Source organism: Dreissena polymorpha, chromosome 12, assembly GCF_020536995.1.
Source record: "Dreissena polymorpha isolate Duluth1 chromosome 12, UMN_Dpol_1.0, whole genome shotgun sequence".
In the NCBI taxonomy this organism is placed as follows: Eukaryota; Metazoa; Mollusca; class Bivalvia; order Myida; family Dreissenidae; genus Dreissena; species Dreissena polymorpha.
In genome coordinates, this window is record NC_068366.1 from 73,084,349 (window position 1) to 73,103,024 (window position 18,676).

The 18,676-nt window shown below is 34.7% G+C and overlaps 1 protein-coding gene and 1 long non-coding RNA gene across 6 annotated transcripts; both read left to right on the forward strand.

The window, feature by feature from the left end:
* The first annotated feature begins 744 nt into the window (after positions 1-744).
* LOC127853971 (tetraspanin-4-like) lies at positions 745-17,666 on the forward strand. Of its 5 annotated transcripts, none has more exons than XM_052388863.1 (12): positions 4,248-4,659; positions 6,410-6,480; positions 7,812-8,042; positions 8,346-8,420; positions 10,765-10,869; positions 11,492-11,559; positions 12,428-12,536; positions 12,911-12,994; positions 13,950-14,011; positions 14,539-14,583; positions 15,418-15,453; positions 16,026-17,666. In XM_052388863.1, the coding sequence occupies exons 1-10, from the start codon at positions 4,524-4,526 to the stop codon at positions 14,579-14,581; spliced, it is 984 nt and encodes a 327-aa protein (XP_052244823.1). In that variant the 5' UTR covers positions 4,248-4,523; the 3' UTR covers positions 14,582-14,583; positions 15,418-15,453; positions 16,026-17,666. The 5 variants fall into 5 exon arrangements, with proteins under 5 accessions (XP_052244824.1, XP_052244823.1, XP_052244822.1 ...); XM_052388862.1 differs by having other exon boundaries at positions 16,210-17,664; XM_052388864.1 differs by lacking the exons at positions 4,248-4,659; positions 14,539-14,583 and adding an exon at positions 745-824 and having other exon boundaries at positions 16,210-17,660.
* LOC127853974 (uncharacterized) lies at positions 8,872-10,286 on the forward strand. Its single transcript, XR_008036816.1, has 2 exons — positions 8,872-9,444; positions 9,590-10,286. It is a non-coding gene; the product is annotated as an uncharacterized LOC127853974 (long non-coding RNA).
* Positions 17,667-18,676: the final 1,010 nt, after the last annotated feature.

The window sequence follows — 18,676 nt, forward strand, 5'->3', positions numbered from 1 at the left end:
TTAGTTGTGTAATCACGTTGCTTTTACTGTCTTTTAACGAATCCAGTTGCATTTTGTCGGCAACTGCATGGGAACATGTGTGTTTTCGGTGAAAAAGGTCACGTCCAGTGTTCCACAATCTTTCAGCAATAGGCATATAGTACGTTTCATACCTTGTGTATATATAATACATATACGAGGGTTATTTTTTCATACTGTGTATTTTTGTCAATATTCGTTGTTGAAAAGTCAAACCATACACAATAGGTGTACATTTAACAATCTGGAACCCCTGGGGTAAGCTCGGGGGGGGGGGGGGGTGTTGGGGGGGGTAGGGTCCCGAAGGGGGGGGGGGCAAATTTATGATACTGCTGCCTGTGCATCCGTCAAGACAAAACTTTGTGTGTTTGTGTTTTTAGACATGTTTTAAATTTTGTAATAAATCCCTATACTTCTTAACAATCTATTTATCCCTATCCCAATTAATATTTAACAATAATGACTTTTTCACTTTCATTTTGTGGAATTCAATAATTATTGAATTCCACAAAATGAAAGTGAAAAAGTCATGATAGCATGTTTCATTTCGATTTAATTCGCATAACTACGTGATCACCAATGAATACTTTAAAAAAACTTTTTGCCTCTGTATACTTTTCCTTCTCTATGATCTTCGTTCGCTCACAAAAAAAAACACACTTTTTCATTACCTTTATACTTTTTTGTAAACTGGTCAATACTTTGGATGTAGAACGTGTTTCGGACAAGCCGGATGTTTACAAATATCTTTGCTATATAAAGCAGTGTTTATTGGATACTATGGAGACGCAGGTGCTCGACGAAAGGTTAAATACCACTTACTTTTTATTTACAACCACTTTACTTAGCGATCTCCATGCAGCGTTGTCATTCCCTGCTCTCACATGCATGAGAGCACAGGGGCCAGTAAAAAAAGTATATACTCAGTATACTTTGGTTGAAGAACGTGTTTCGGACAAGCCGACAAACGATATTTTGCGCGACGCACAAAGCGATACACGATATTTTATTATTCAAATATTACCAATATTATACGAATCTCGTGTATCGCGGTCTAATTTCAAACCGCAACACACGACACATGAAGCGATACTCTATATTTTGCGCGATACACAAAGCGACACGCGATATTTCTACTACAAATGCTGGCTCAACTTTTAAGAAATAACACGATACACAACTCGCATGACCCAGTTGACAGTGATCATGCTGTCTTTAAGACTGAAATCTTCACGGAGTAAAGGGCAACTTCCCTACAAAGTTCATGTGGTTCGATACCATAATTCAATAAAACGTATGAAAAAACATTATTACCGTTCTTGTCGTTACATTCTGCATCAAGACTAACTGTCCAGCGCCGTTTGAAACCTTTGTTTACATACATTTCAACTAACTGACATTTTAAACATTCACGATTTCGACATTGTTAAATCACGCGTAACGAGACTGCCGAGATAACGCGAGATTAAGGGTTCGGGGGGGGGGGGGTTCTGCCAGTATTCGCTCTACAGTATACACACCTTACCTATCCGCTATATTGACTTTATAAATAAAATAAAAGCGATAAATTGCCGATTTGTAACTTATAAAAGCAATCTTTATTTTTATTATAACGTTCAACGAACATCTGCTCGATAATAGTTCAGTACCATTGTAATTAACGGCGCCGTAATTAACTACTGACAAAAATAACATGATCATACCTTACTGTACGGTTTGCAGAAACCTGTCAGAAATTAAAACAACTCCAGACTCGTATAATTTTTGAGTGCAAGTTAATTTAAACACACCCACTTATTAAAAATTAAACCTTTTTTATATTAGCTAATTTTTCTAAATTTTCAGAAATAAAAACCAATTGGTATTTGCACATTTCAGTAAACCTAAGACTACTTTATTGTTAAATATGTTTGATTTGTAAATTGTATAATAAATTAATAATCTATATATTTTTATTAGTTCTGTTGCAAGCCTAATTTAAGTTAAATATGTTTGATTTGTAAATTGTATAATAATCCATATATTTTTATTAGTTCTGTTGCAAGCCTAACTTGTGTTTTTAAAATACATAAAAATCATATTGTTGACAACTATAATATTATTTAAGATCATTATTAAGCAAAAGTAAGTCCCCCAAATCATATCAAATCAAATAAATATTTATTTATTGTCGGTATGGTATACAAACATTATAACTTAAGCTATGAATAGCTTTTGACCGACAGCTTACCCCGGCCAGCTAAACCGGTAGAGTGCTGATCTCTGACTCGCTCATGGGTTGGTAAGTTTAAGCCTCAACTCGGGTTCATCTCTTAGAAATAATTACACCTTAGGCTACCCTGTCTGTAACCCAAATTGCAGTCGAAGGTCACCGACATACATGTATCAAATACAATGTATGTGCTTATGTTAACATTTCCTGAAGATTCAACCACTGAGCAGGATAACTAAGTTAACCCCAAATTATTAATGAAACAAATTAAATATACTATTAGATGTATTAAACAGACAAACCAACTAGTACCTACTAGTACTTTCATAAGGAACATCATCCATTAACCATCTATACTCCCAGGTCTTTTGGCTCTGCTACATCAACAGGAATTAGCGTTGGGTTCATGTTTTCTGTGTTAATCATAGGGATTACAATTTATAATATTTCATCCCAACAACAAAATCTTTATAATGATAGTATTCATTTTACAGTCAGGTTTTACTTCTATTAGGTTAAAAACTAAATTGTGACAGTTTTTGAGATGAGCTTGTACCAAACACACACACACAAGCTCCTGTAAATTATATACACACTTTAATGAGCAAGTATTTGGACTGTCACAGTTATTGCTTGTTGGAATGTCTCAGACTAACCAGGATATACAAGCAGTCTTCACTTTAGCATTTTTGAACAACTAGCCTGAATCTTTATGCATTAATAGAACAGATTAAAATACCCACTAGCCCGACTATATGAATCAGGAAATTTTAATAGCCCAAATTTAATACATTTCACTAGCCCCGGGCTGTTGGGCTAGGGGTTAGCGTCAAGACTGTAAAAGCAATAACAATTCTTCAAACATTGATCCTTGTCTTGTTTTGAACAAATCTGCCATGACGGGTAGTTAATGGGGATAGCCCAACAAACAGCCAGTTAAGGATGACTGTGATACTGATGAAAGTTTCACCAATATGTATATTTAGCCAATGGACATTTGACCAGAGACACTTTATTTAATTCGAAGTAAATGTTTTCTTAGCAGTGTTAATAGTCATGTCAACACATCACATGTTATGTTAAATGACTACATGACAACATTGGATGTGTAGCAACTTAAACCACCATCCATTTTATTATATTTCTGAATGTGTAGGATATTTTTTAATGTAAGGGTATGAAGTAGACACACATCTGAAGTATCTTTATTTTATTTTTTTCAAAGAAGATAGTTATGTAACTGTGGTGATGTATAATATTAATTGCAAGAGTAAATAACATTCCAGGTGTAGAATTCTTGAGCTTCATGCAGAATGAGATACAGTATTCCAGTTTCTGACTTCTGTTGACACTGTGATGTTCCTGAAAAAAAAGGTTTCTAGAAGTTATAACAATAATCCATTCAATAACATTTAAAGACAGCATAGTTATCTGTTTTAAAATAATTGTTCTTTTCAAAGAAAAGTATTTTAACAAAGGTAATCAAACTTCTTATTTGCCCAAACGTAACAAATAATATATTTTTCCATACCCCACCCGCTTTTGGCATGTTTCGTTTTTACCTACTTTAAACACAATAAAATCAAAATAAAGCATAAACATGAACTACAATTAAATCAAAGATACTAAGCTAATAACAAATTACAAAAAAATCATACCATATAAGTTTAATAAGTTATATCTGCAAATTATTGGGAAATTATAATTGCATCAACACAGAACTCTATGCAGACGCACTGCAGTAGATGATCGAGTACCCCCCCGACCTCACTTAATCCACTCAGAGTTGTCTCCCTTAAAATAATGTCGAAAAGGTCAATACGAGTGATTTCATTGGTCCAATGCGGAGGTGTGTCTTTACAACTGGAGATTTCATTCATTAAGAATGCATGATCACTGTCAACTGGGTAATGCGTGTTGTGTATCGTGTTATTTCTTAAAAGTTGACCCAGCATTTGTAAAAATATTGCAAGACATATACACCTCCAGAAAGGGACACACCGTTTCTCATTCAGCGTTACGGTGTGGAACGTAACGGTGATGACATTCGGGAATTCTGACAGAACTGATTCCAATTGTATAATTCTCCATTTTTGTCTGATTAATTCCATGTAAAATTTGCGATGTTGTTTGAAAAACAATCAATGATATGAAAACGAAGTTTATTCACACCATAATGTGTGTATATATTTGTGCACACCGTTACGATGTTGTCATCATCGTTACTCATTCAGCGTAACGGTGTGGACTGTAACGGTGATGACATTCAGGCATTTGATCATCCACAAACAGCATGCTACTTGTTTCAAAAACACATTACGCACAAATTATTTTGTGGCATCTTGAATACATAATATTTGAAAATCATAAAAGAACAGAAAGTGGAAATAGCAAAGAAGATGGAAGAACGGTGTTGACACTGAATAACAGTACGTTCAAAATTTTACTTACTTTTTGATGATTTTCACATTTTTCGTGCTCTGTTTATTGCTTAATTATGACGTAAACGGTTGAAAGAATGTTTACTTTTCGGAAAAAGTTGTATCCCCGTATCATTCCCGAGCGGTAGATGAAATTTTCTTCGTAACGGTGTCGACTTGAAAAATTACGGACAGATCCATAACTGACCATTTATAAATATTCTGCATATAAAGCTACTAAATGTTACTGTTATTAAGTTAAGTTTAAATATATTTAGCTCCATATGGTTGTGTTTTTTTTTAATTTTCGTTTGACATTCTTTTATAAAACAATCATGAAAATTACCCTTTAAGAATTCGGACAACACACCGTTACTAAAATACATGGGGGTTAGTTGCTTCGACAAAGCATAAAACTGCTTTAAGCGTGTGATCTGCTAAGAACTCTTATCTAATATTGTTAACATATTATTTAACATTGAAACTTATCTCTGTTAATGTCTACCATTTAGATAATTGTTGAATATGGACAGTAAATGGAACCTAACCAAATATTCACCCTAAAATCGCGAAATACAATGGCGACATTTGGCCAGAATTTATAAAATTGTAAAGTACACATTTCATTTAAAAAAGATAACAGTCGTAACACTGTAGGAGTAAATTTGCTCTGGAAGTGTATTTATCGGGAAATGAAACAAAGATCAGATGAGTCCATTATCAATTCAGAATGCAGCATTCATGTTAACATTCAAAATTTTGAAATAGCATCATAACAGCCGATCATAATTTTATAAGGAATGCGTCGCATTATAATCCTATTATAGTCGAAGCGCATTTTACGAACAGGATCTGATCTGAGGCCCAGTTTTTCCAATTGCCTGTATTAAAGTTTTTTATGAGTGCGTATTATACGAATATTACAATCCACATCCGTCCTTCTACGCATAGAAATAATGGTACACATTTCTTAATACAATTTCTTGAAGCGGACACGTGTTGAAGCGGCAAACCCGTTTTCATATCCGTTTACATTTCAAAATTAATGTCATTTGTTTTGTTGCCAAATTGTTGACATTTATTTAGGACGCTTTCACACTTAGTGGCTTGGTTTTTGAAATCGAGTGATCAGACATATACATTTATAAAACAAGTGTCATAAGTCAGGCGTATATTTTTACGAAAGGCCTTTCAACAATGCTCACGGTCCTGCCGTTACATTGCGTCTCCTCGGGTTTCAGACGTGAAAGGCTTCGACTAGGTGTGACGCGGAGATAATGGCAACTTGATCAATATTTGGCTCTAGGCTTAAGCCCTCTATATGTGGGAACAAATGTCGACGGTATTTAATTGTACTTTTTGAAAAATATATTTGTAACGTATCTTGGCTATTGACTTATACTGGTAAGATATTCGTTATATTCAAACAGCATTATTGCGAATTGCGCATACTTTTTACACATTCAACAAAACTTTACCTAAATAACTTTTTTTTAAACGTAAGACAGTAGGATTTATGGCTGCAATAGATTTATTTTTAGAGAGAGTTTTGAAATAGTGAAGTAACAGGAAGCATTTAGTGCCCTCCTGGATAAGTCTCTGAGGATTGGGCAGGCTGATTAATTAACAGTCGTCAAGACACAATACTTAATTTCTTAGTACGTAAAACGCTATAGAGCCAGGTTTACCGCGACATGCATTCTTTTCAATATGTTGTGAATTAAATATTGTATAACACATTGTTTTCCTTCATTTTCAGGACCGGTAACCATGTCGTTTTCACGGAATAGTCCGAAGCTTTTCTTGCTAGCCATCAACTTTCTGTTGTTCGTAAGTACGGTCTCAGTATGTAAATAAACAGGCAGTCATACAGTTATCAAATACTTGTTCAACAGACCATTGTCTGCTAACATAGTTATAAACATTATTTTTAAGTCGCGTAAATAGGTATACCAACATAACATTATATAACATAATATAGTCAGTTTACAAACAAAATATAGTCAGTTTAGAATAAAATTAAACACAATTGTTGGAAACACTTAGGTTCTATCGAGGCGGTCATTAAATTATCTAAACAGTAGTATTTAGGATCATATTTCTTTTTACAAAAACTTCTTTGATAAATATTCATTCATTAGAAAAAACTGATTTGTCACCTGCAGCTAATGACTAAATATATGTATGGGAAAATATAAAGTATGCGTTTGATATATTGATATATCATACGTGTCTTAAGCCAATGCAACAAGGACATATACACATATAAAATGGTATTCGTCTTGTGCATCATTGTCATCACAGCATATGCACTAATGTTCATTTCGTGGAATGTTATTCTTAGCATATGTACCAATTTGGATTTTCCAAGTGTGTGCAGACACTCCTAATCCTGAATAATACAAGCTCATACTTCGCGAAAGTAAGTGTAGAGGTTTTAAAAACTTTACACATATCTCGCGCAGAACTGTTATTCATTTTAACATACCACACTTGCCTTAATTGCCACGAAGCATATATTTGAACTAAATTGTATTTGATTAAAGAAACGTTTGGATTTTCAAATATCTAGCCAAATCCATAATTATGTAATATTTTCTAGATATTTAAGACCCAATTTGTGTAACCTTTATCACAATCGTTTAAAGCTTTTTATAAACATTGTGAATTATGCTTTTTGTCTTACAATTTTTAAACAATATTAAAGAATACAAAAAACTGTTTACATACTAATGGTATTTTCATAATCCTTTATTAACAGCAACACTACATGTATACATTTTATACTGTAGCAATCGTTTTCAAAATTTAAAATTTTGCGTGCAATATTATCTGGATTTATGGACTCCAGCGTAGATTGCATGAATATCTATGAAAACCTGCAAAACTGTTGTTATGTTTTTTGATAAAGGCAATATAATAACATATATTTATGTAAATATAATGATATTAAGCACGAGGTAGTAAATACGTCTACTTATCACAATGTGACATTGTTCCCGAACGGCAATTTTGTTAACGAAATACTAGTAACATTATATCAAAAGGCATGCGCTAACATGGCTGATGTGTAATACTTTGATAAGATTTAACCGTCATTAAACCTCTAACAAATCTATATTGACGTACACTCCAGCGTTCTCTATACAATTATCGCACAGCTGAGCGGCCTGGCGCTGTTGATTACGGGTCTCTGGTTGCTGAGACTGAGCGGCCTGATGGACTCGGATGTCAAGTTCCTCTTAGCATCGATCAGTGACGACAGATCTCAGTTCGGCTACTTCCTGTTCGCGATCACTATTCTCTTCATCGTTGCCGGCGGCATCCTCTTGTTCGTGTCGGTGTTTGGAGCGGTCAGCGCGTGGAAGAAGATCAAACCCTGCCTGATTATTGTGAGTTAATATCTGGCGATTCGTAATACTAAGTGATGAGTAAAACTCGAGCGCAGTGACCTCTTGGTCTTTCATTATAGTATGTTATAACCCTATGGCTCGAACTAGCGGGGACTAACAAGAAAAGTTAATCCCTGATCACTTAGTCAACACATAACGTATTTTATTATTCAATCGTGTTTATTGACCAATAAATGAAATTCATAGTGCTGTATAAATTCTTTGTTGTAACTTACATGGTTGTATGCGCTGCGGTTGACTTTTGTTCTGTTACATTTACATTGACCTTAAATATTATTTCAGTACTTGGTTGTCACCATTTGCGTCATCGTAGTACAAGGTGTCATTGTTGGAATGCTAATCAAATCAAGAGTTACGGTATGTGTTTTTTTTTCATTGTGTGTGTTGTTTATTGCGAAATAAACTGACCGATAGCATTTCCATTTTGTATGGGATAAACTTTTAAGTATAATATTGTATACGATGGTGATCAATGATGAAAAGTGTAAATTATTGTAATGATCTTAAGGTTCGCTCTTTGTTTCCATTAGCATTTCCAATCTGGCAGAGTGGTCGCTTTTCGTTTTTTGTATTTTAAACTGTACACTACTTATTGACCTATTTAATAAGGATGTTCAATATCAGACATCATTCAAATCGCTTGGCAGCATATATTTCTTTATGAGTTTTTTGCGAATATCATTGGATGCAACGAAAATGAAAAAAAGCTCAAATTAAAAGCCAAAACAAAATCTATCGGATCTCTGCTTAGTCGAAACAAACAACTTTATGCATTTTTATTATATTTATTTGATAACTCTTCATGTGCTTCGATTTTTATACGCCCGTCTATGACGGGACGTATTATGGTATACCCCGCGTCCGTCTGTCCGTCCGTCTGTCCGTCCGTCTGTCCGTCCGTCTGTCCGTCCGTCCGTCCGTCCGTCCGTCTGTTAATGTCGTACGCTACGTCAAATATCCTTTGACAGATTTTCTTCAAATTTTAACACAATCTTAATATTGATAAACCCTGATCCCCTTTCGTTTTTGACGGAATTCTGAATTGTCGTTCCAGAGTTATGGGACTTTGTTCGTCAAAATTTCGTGATTTCATTGAATGTCCTACTGTAGCTCAAATATCCTTCGATGGATTTTTTTCAAATTTCAACACAATCTTAATATTGATAAACCCTGATCCCCTTTCGTTTTTGACGGAATTCTGAATTGTCGTTCCAGAGTTATGGGACTTTGTTCGTCAAAATTTCGTGATTTCATTGAATGTCCTACTGTAGCTATATAAAAATGTTAAAGTTGTTATAACTTTGGTATGCTTGGACCTAGAGTCTTGAAACTTGACATGAAGGTTGGCCAGAACTAGTAAGTAACCACTGGACATTTCAAGGTCATTCATTTGAAGGTCAAGGTCACTGTGACCTTGAATGTAAAAATGTTAAAGTTGTTATAACTTTGGTATGCTTGGACCTAGAGTCTTGAAACTTGACATGAAGGTTGGCCAGAACTAGTAAGTAACCCCTGGACATTTCAAGGTCATTCATTTGAAGGTCAAGGTCACTGTGACCTTGAATGTAAAAATGTTAAAGTTCTTATTTCATGTTATAACTTTGGTATGCTTGTACCTAGAGTCTTCAAACTTGAAATAAAGATTGGCCAGTACTAGAAGATGACCACTGGTCATTTCAATGTCATTCATTTGAAGGTCAAGGTCACTGTGACCTTAAATGTTAAAATGTTAAAATTGTTTATAACTTTGGTATGCTTGGACATAGAGTCTTCAAACTTGACATGAAGGTTTGCAAGCACACTTAGATGACCACTGGTCATTTCAAGGTCATTCATTCTAAGGTCAAGGTCACTGTGACCTTAAATGTTATTGTTGTTCATGTATCCTACCGTAGCTCAAATATCCCCCGATGGATTTTTTATACGCCCGTCTATGACGGGACGTATTATGGTATACCCCGCGTCCGTCTGTCCGTCCGTCCGTCCGTCCGTCCGTCTGTTAATGTCGTACGCTACGTCAAATATCCTTTGACAGATTTTCTTCAAATTTTAACACAATCTTAATATTGATAAACCCTGATCCCCTTTCGTTTTTGACGGAATTCTGAATTGTCGTTCCAGAGTTATGGGACTTTGTTCGTCAAAATTTCGTGATTTCCATGCTCATGTACTTATAAAATAAACCATGTATTCAAATACAAATAAACTGAAGTAAAAAAATGATTCAAAGGGTTATTTATTACCTTACTACTTCATTGGCGAACGACGGGCGTATCATGCGCTCATGGCGCAGCTTTTATTTTTATCGAGTGCTATTCTTTGTTTTCCGTTAAATGCAACAAATACATATATGCGTGTTTACAAATGCGCAACATAATTAGTTTTTTCATTACCTGTTATATTATTTCATTCACAAATCGCATAAAGTAATTTAATTAAAAGCTCTCTAACTCGCTGAATGCACGAACTTGTTTAGTTTAATATTAGCTTAATTCACTCTTTGTGAACGGGGCTTAATGTATGTGAATAAAATGTCGTCTTAGATAAACCTCTGCCTGAATTAGATTATCGCTAGGAAGAGACTTCCAAAAAAACACACCATAAAAGCAGAAAGTCTCGTCCCTGATCAGCCTGAGTTGACTGCGGTTTTAAATTGCCAAGTCGTTCGATATCCTATTTGTCAAGATATGCTTGCCTTCAGAGTGGCGAGTGGTTGGAAGGGGCGCTCAAGACGAAGTTGCAATCTTACACCGGACCGACTGCAACCGACAGCACCTCCGTCGGCTTCAACAAGATGTTTCTCAAGGTTAAACTTGAAAAACGCGACTTTTTTGCCATTAATAACGTGTGCGCAATATTGTTAAATACATTCACGTGTTTACATTGTGTACATGATTTTCGAAAAATGTAAGCGTGTGGTGTTTTTACAGTAAATGGTCATGAAAATACAAAGTAATAATACGTTAAATTGCAACAATACATACATAAACTAATAAATATTGCTTTACTGTTTTAACAATTATCGATGGTATATATATGTATGTATTAAATATGTGTATTAACGTCAAATTGTGATGAAGCTCGCTATTTTCAACAATTTATCAAATATACTGTATTGTACATATATTACGTCTAAATATGAAGAATTGTTGTAATAGTAACACTTTCTACTTTACAAAAGTAACACAATTCTATTCCATGAGACACATACTTATGATACTTGGATACACAGCAGTATTTACATGTTTGAGAGTCGTAGAATAATACTTGATAGTACTAGTAATATAATTGCTGGTGTGTATTTATCCATCTTCAAGTTAGCATTACCAAAAACATACATTATAGCTCACGCATACAGCAAAAGCATAAGCATCAGCCATTGCTTGCGGAAAATATGTATTAATAGATCTGCACATTAACTATAACAGGTACAGTGTTGTGGTGTCTCCTCATATGCAGATATGGCTGCCATCGCAGCGTGGTCAACAAAGCCAGCGTAAGAACATTTATTACGATTTTTATTATTTTATAATAAATGTACCGAAGGCTTTAGTAGCGCATGCTATGAAATTACAAGTGTTTAATATTTTAATCTTTTTCATATCACATTTAACAGAGATCCTACTTTCATCTTATTTGTTGTTTGTTTGTGTGTTGTTGTTTTTTTTTTGGGGGGGGGGGGCGTCTGAAAGTTGTTGACTGATTAACCACGTTTCAAGTTGACGACGTCATTTCGTCACAAACTCGGCAGGCGTTTTTCTGTTGAAATAATAATAATAGCAAACAAAACGCACGAAATTTTATTTGTAATGGCTTTTTCAATAAACACGATTTATGGTACATTTGTTTTTCTCTTCTCCATCGCCGATACACATGATGTCTAGAGGCAAGGATGCAACACGGGGTCTCTGTATAGCCTTCACCTGCCCGTACAGTTTCACCCACAAACACGCAAGTTACTGTAATAAATCAGCCGCGTTCTGTGATAATTGGGTGTTATGGGTGTTCGTTAAGTGGCATCTCAGATTAGCCAGATTACACTTTACGCCTTAACTTGATTCTCGTTAGAAGAGAAATCGTTCAAACGTAAATTCTATAAAAGCCCAAAGTGTATTCGCTAATTAGCCTGGGCTCAGTTGGGATCACACTTTACGCTCATGCATTAAGCCCTCGATCATGCTTTACGCTCATGCATTAAGCCCTCGATCACACTTTACGCTCATGCATTAAGCCCTCGATCACACTTTACGCTCATGCATTAAGCCCTCGATCACACTTTACGCTCATGCATTAAGCCCTCTGTCACCACAACGAGACTCAAATATCCATATAATGAACCGTTTAAATTTTTGAAATGTTAACAGTTCTACCAAGGTACCAGCCTCGTGCTGCAAGGGTGCTGATGACACTTCCTCCCAGTCTAGCACGACGCACGTGACATGCACTGACACTCCACAGGACTTCTATGCCACGGTTTGTTTTCTTGCTCGTTGATTTCCTTTATCCTCCAACAGTTAATTAATAATGATATTGATCCTATTCCAATCCAGAAAAAAAGAAAGAGCAATAACTTTTTGAATATGTACCGAAGAAATATTATGCCGCAATCTGTTACAGATGTCATATAATAAAACATAATATTTAGTGTAACTATGCCAATGAGTATGCAATGAAGTCCGTTTATCATCTGATGTGAATGACACAGATGATCCACGATGCGAACAAATACGACTGTGACGTGTGTGTCGCAAATATGGTTTTCTTGTGTATAGGAAATAAGTTCATGATAAATTTGTAGAAATCAGGAAACATCTTTCTCTTAATAAATTCATTTTTGTTTGTTTCAGGGCTGTTTCGAAAAGATTGATACTATTATAGACTCGATCAGTCTGATTTCTAAAATTGTCTCCGGCATCAGCTTTATTTGTCACGTGCGTATTTTAATTGCATACATATTATATATTAATTGTATCATTTTGACTTTCAACACTATATTGTTGTTGTTTTGTTCTTTTTGCTACTTACAACACTTTATTTAAGTATATAATGTTCTATTAAGTTAATATTTTACGGATTATGTCGTAATTCAGGTCACTCTGAACACAGGTGTTGGGCATTTTTTATCATATTGACAAGAAAAAAAATCTGATATAATTTATATTTATTATATATATTATATCAGATTTTTTTCTGATATAATATATATATTTATTATATTATTTTTTTCAGATTTTTCTTTTCTTGTCAATATGATAAAAAATGTTGTTTTATGACAAATTGATAGTGCTAAAGTTACTTGGCCACGCGCCCAACACCTGTGACTCTGAATGTAATCGAATTGTCAACAATATGAAATGCGTGAATTTTTCAATTACACACGATATTCTGAGTTTAATTTGTTAACATTGATTACCGCATGTGATGCATTTTTAAAAATAAACTAGAATGATCATGGTCTTGATGCATATTTTCTACAATTGACTTGACTGAACAAGTAACACAATTTTATTAAAAACTTAACAACTAACAAAAAGAGGCCATATCTATTCAATAGAAATTTCTCTCTCGCGTGAAAACGACCGCATAACTTCCTTTTCCCGTTTGCAAATGTATTGTCTGGGTGATATGAGCCTCGGTATTGGGCGAACTGGGCTAAATGTGCGTTAAGAGGCGTCGCCGCTAAGTCTGGACAGTCCGCAAATGTCAAGCAGGGACGAAACTGTATGGATTATTTTCGTTTGAAAGAATGCTTTTCTACGCATTAATCTAGTTGGGGCGGAAGTATCGTATCTGATATGTCTTTTTGGACCGCTCAATGACCACACTTTACGCAAGTGCATTAGCCGAGTTTTCCCAGAACGAGGCTGATATACTTCCGCTTTGCAGGTGCTCGCCATAGTGCTGTCATGCCTTACAATGGACAGGGTTACAAACCGTATTCAACACTTGTAAGTACTCGTTTTATGGTTATCTTGCGTAGCATGCGTACTAGCCGAAAGGTTTATAAAAATAGTATAATCATTTTACAAACGTAGAAGTATACAAGCATCAGAAGTGATTCTAGACTCGGCATTTTTATAATTTTAACGCGTGTTTGTTTTGACGTAAACGTGTTAAATCATTCAGCATTTCAATATTACATTCTTTCTCATAAAGAATAAGAGTAATATATTTCTTTGAATGTACATCCATCTGCTTGAATATGCAACCATGTATTTCTTCACTAAGAAAATCTTTTAAACATAAGTTGTGTTGCATCTTTAGTTATATTATTCAAAAGGTAAATCAGAAGCCTGAATTCAATAAATATAATTTTTTAATTTTTCACTTAATATTATCTTTATGAAAATAATGGTCTATTTTATTTCACATGTCGTTCCAACTTATTGTCAGTATTTGCAACACTAGCCTGTTATTTCTGCTCATGTTCTAAACGTAACTCAATGTAAACACAATATTTCTCTAAACCTCACAGACCGGCGTCTAAGAATCTGCCCCCAGTTATCCGGAAAAAATAGAGGTAAATAGATGCTATAATGCTAGGTACCGTAAAGCCAAACTAATTTTCATCGCTTTCTAATTATTGAAGGATGTGAACAACACAAGCCCCGTCATGAACAAACGAGTCTCATGTCATATGCGATCAGTCTGTACATGTGCTGCACTGTCTGCTATAAAGTCACGCAAAGTTCCGTGGTCTCATTAACAGACAGGTAGCTCCTGACTGACTCTGACCGAATGCACAGGCTGGTCTGGAACTACCGTGGCCGTATATGGCATTATATCCATTTCCGCATGACGCGGGTAATATAGTATGAAAAGTGGTTGTATGAACTAAATGGTTGTTATCAGTGTATTATACGTAACAAGGTACTCTAAAATTATTATTTATTCTCTTCGTTCGAGTGTTTGTTTCTGTCAGAAAACAAACAAAACAAACAGCAATGCTTGAGTTTAGAATCACTTTATCTTGTAATCTGAAATTAAAACAAACGCAAACTCTGCTGAAGTATTGTAACATACATGTAATATGTCGGTAATTAGTTTAATGCATATTTGCACACGTGTGCTCTGTTATTGGCTAAGTGTGAGGTAAGAGTATCCATCACTCGGTTTTAAACTTCTAATGCTTTCTATTGACCCTTCCGCAGCGGCGTCCCAGTTTTATTAACTGATTTATGGCTGATTTTTGTGTTGTATATATGGTCCTGTATTGTAAAGCAACATATTCAATTGCCTTCAATGAATATCTAACATTATTTATTTCCTGAAAATGCTTCTGTAGTTTCATATTTCCTTTAATGAATCTAATAGGGACAAATCTATATATCATATCGAATTCCTTCTTTTTCAGACCACCAACCGCCAAACCCCCATCGTATATTGGAATGTAAGTTTGCATTCATATAATATCATTAATAATTGCACTAGATGTTTAGTTACATGTCATCATTTTCCTACAAAACCAATTCATCTTATTAAGGGAAAGAAAACATAAACATGATTACGGGGTAAGGCTTTTAGTCAAATTCAACTACAAATCATGCAAATATGTCCAACAATAGCGAAGTTGTATTATTAATTTATTATCCATAGATTGAAAATCAGTTTTACAAAATAAGAGGAAGCAAAATCAAAGAGTTAAGATTATTTGAGCCGCGTCATGCGAAAAAAAGGACTAATGCCATACAAACAGACAGCGTGGCTCCTGCCGAGCAAGCGTGTTCGTGCAGTCTGACAGGAGCTACATCTTTCGCTATAAACCCACGTACTGTTTCGTGGTTTCTTTATCGGACTGGGTAGCTCCTCACCAGAATTCGCAAATGGACAGGCTAGTCTGGAGCTACGATGGTCCCTTATGAAATAAGATCCATCTTTGCATGACGTCGCTTATTTGTATATCTAATATTTTAAACTTATGTTAATTTGTCAGTGAATACATTTCATGTTGATTCTTTGCAGCGATGCTGTCTTGAAGAACAAAGCAAAGATATAAATGTGTAATGAAACATGTCAGAAACGATCTTTGTTTCATTTGACAGTGTATTTAAGAGCTTACCTCAAATGCATGTTAACTGTGATAATATTGTATGTGCTATCATGGATCAGACAATTTTTATCTGCACACGTGTGTTGTCATTTTCAGTGATGCGGTTGTGAAAAACAAATATTTAAACGCTGCTCAACGTAGCGCGAGTGGAAAGGTCTTCTAAAATAAAACCAGGCAGAAAACTAGCGATACCTACCGATATATTGATAGACATTATTTTACATGGGATCCAACAGTTTTCTATTTATATAAGAATGAACCACTGAACATGCACTTTGAACATTATATGGTACGAAAGAAGTTTACGTTTCTTCTTCGTCTCTCCAAACCAATGGGATTTGTAATTTTACATGTTACATCGTATGTTAGTATCTACCAAGTTTTTTTTCAAATCCTGACATTTTTGCAAAACCTGGCTGTGCCCTGGCGGTTACTTGTTTCCGTTATATGTGTCCTGTAAAAGCTTTAAATAAACTCTTCTCTTGTGAAACCGCGAGATCCAGAGGTTTTGTAGTTCACATGTAACATCGAATGGCCTATCACCTACCAATTTTGTTCAAATCAAATGTCCCAGGGGTCAAAATTGGACCCACCCGTGGGATACCTCGTTTTTTCTTTGTATGTGTATAGTGCACATTACAAACATTTTATCTTTTTAAACCGCAATGTACAAATAATTTGTATTTGTATTGGTAATCGTTTGGTGATTCTTTACCAAACTTATTCAAATCATGCCACTGGTTTCATCATTGACCACGCTCTGACTTATTTTTCAAATATACATATAGTGAAAGCATGAAGAAAATCTCTCTGTAATCGCATGACCCATGTGTTTAGTATTTTTCATGTTTGTTCGAAAGGTTGCCTTCTGTCCAATAATCATGACCATGTGATCAGAAGTGGCGACAGCCTTGGGATTACTGTTTTCATTTTAATTCTGCCACGTACGAAAATGGTTGAGGTCGGTTGAAAAAAAAACGTGTACACTAGTATGCGCAAGATTCCTCACATGGACATAGCGAAACATTTTTAACACTCTGTCTTTTAGCGAAACATTTTGAACACTCTTTCTTTTCCCAATTATCGCGAAACTTGCTCTGAACATCTGTTCTTATCATATCTCGACCAAGCTCGAAACAGGTTTTGGAAACATCAAAAAGTTGTTCAGAATAGTTTCCCTAAGTCTACAGTTAGAGATCTAAAATCTATGGCACTGTTGTTTCCTACACTATTTTTCTATTTTATTAAGTAATAGTTACTTTAAAGAACTGTAGTAAATGGTCTCCATATGAGTTTGTATTAAAATCAACAGCATTTCGTGGTTCAATATTATCATAAGTTTGTATAGTAAATGAGAATAATTTGTTATCACATTTATTGTAAGAAAGACTTTTCATGCGTTAGACAAATATCATTACTAATTATTAATGAAGTTGTTTGTTATCATCATTACATCTGTTGTCTTTTGCCGTTTAGAATATTGTGTGATGTTTTCTTGTGTTTATAGTTATCTTCTTGTGTTAATTGTTATTTTTGTTCATGTTAACACGATTTTTCGATATTGCACAAAGTTTATTTTCCTCAATAAACAAATTGCCATATTTAATGCTTCAATGATTGATGTATAATAATAAGTGTGTGCTTGGAGTAGTTTGCGGCGCACACCGATGCACATGTATGTCCGAAACATCAACACGCACAGCTCCAAGTTCCAACACGATTGTAACAACAAACGTCGCCGCGCTGTTTGAAAGCACGCAATTTAGAGCGGAAGTCTCATTGGTTTCATACTTATTATAGCTTCGGCGTGGATGGACACCATCAAATAAACCAAACAAAAATACCATTAACAAGCATAACATTTTATTACGAATGTATTTTTCAAAACGATGTTTACATCTTCAAGGCAAATCAAACTATACAATTTATGAGGTTGCTGAGATAGAATTTTTGTGTGTATACACATGAAGTAAAAAAGCATGACGTTACCAATTTATGTTAAGATTAAAATTCTTGTGTGTATACACATATAGTTAAAAAAGTATGACGTTATCAATTTATGTTAAGATTAGGTGTGAACATCCTATAATGTAATATTTCTCCTCGTTTAACCAAGCTGAAGCATCCTTGTTTTGTAATAACTATAAAGGATGTCGAACCGGTTGGCAAATCAATATCTCTATAACCATTTTATGTTTATTTTACTTAAACAAAGATATTGTTCTTGTATCTGTATTGTTTCTACGGATTATTTATTCGCAGTATCAGCAATACATGCTTTTGGCAAAGTACAATCATATGATGAAATACATATTCGAAGTGAGATGAATGGCTATTATACTACTACAAGTATAAAGCAATTCATAGCATACAAATAATATCCATAGATGATAAAACTATAACATAAAAACAAGAAAATATAACAAAACAATCGTATGTAATGTAAAGAAATAAATACAGAAATAACCAAGAAGCAAGCGAAGAAATAAAAGAATCATGAATATCTTGCACACTTGTCACTTACGATCATTGACAATAAAATGCGAACACACTCGAAATCTAC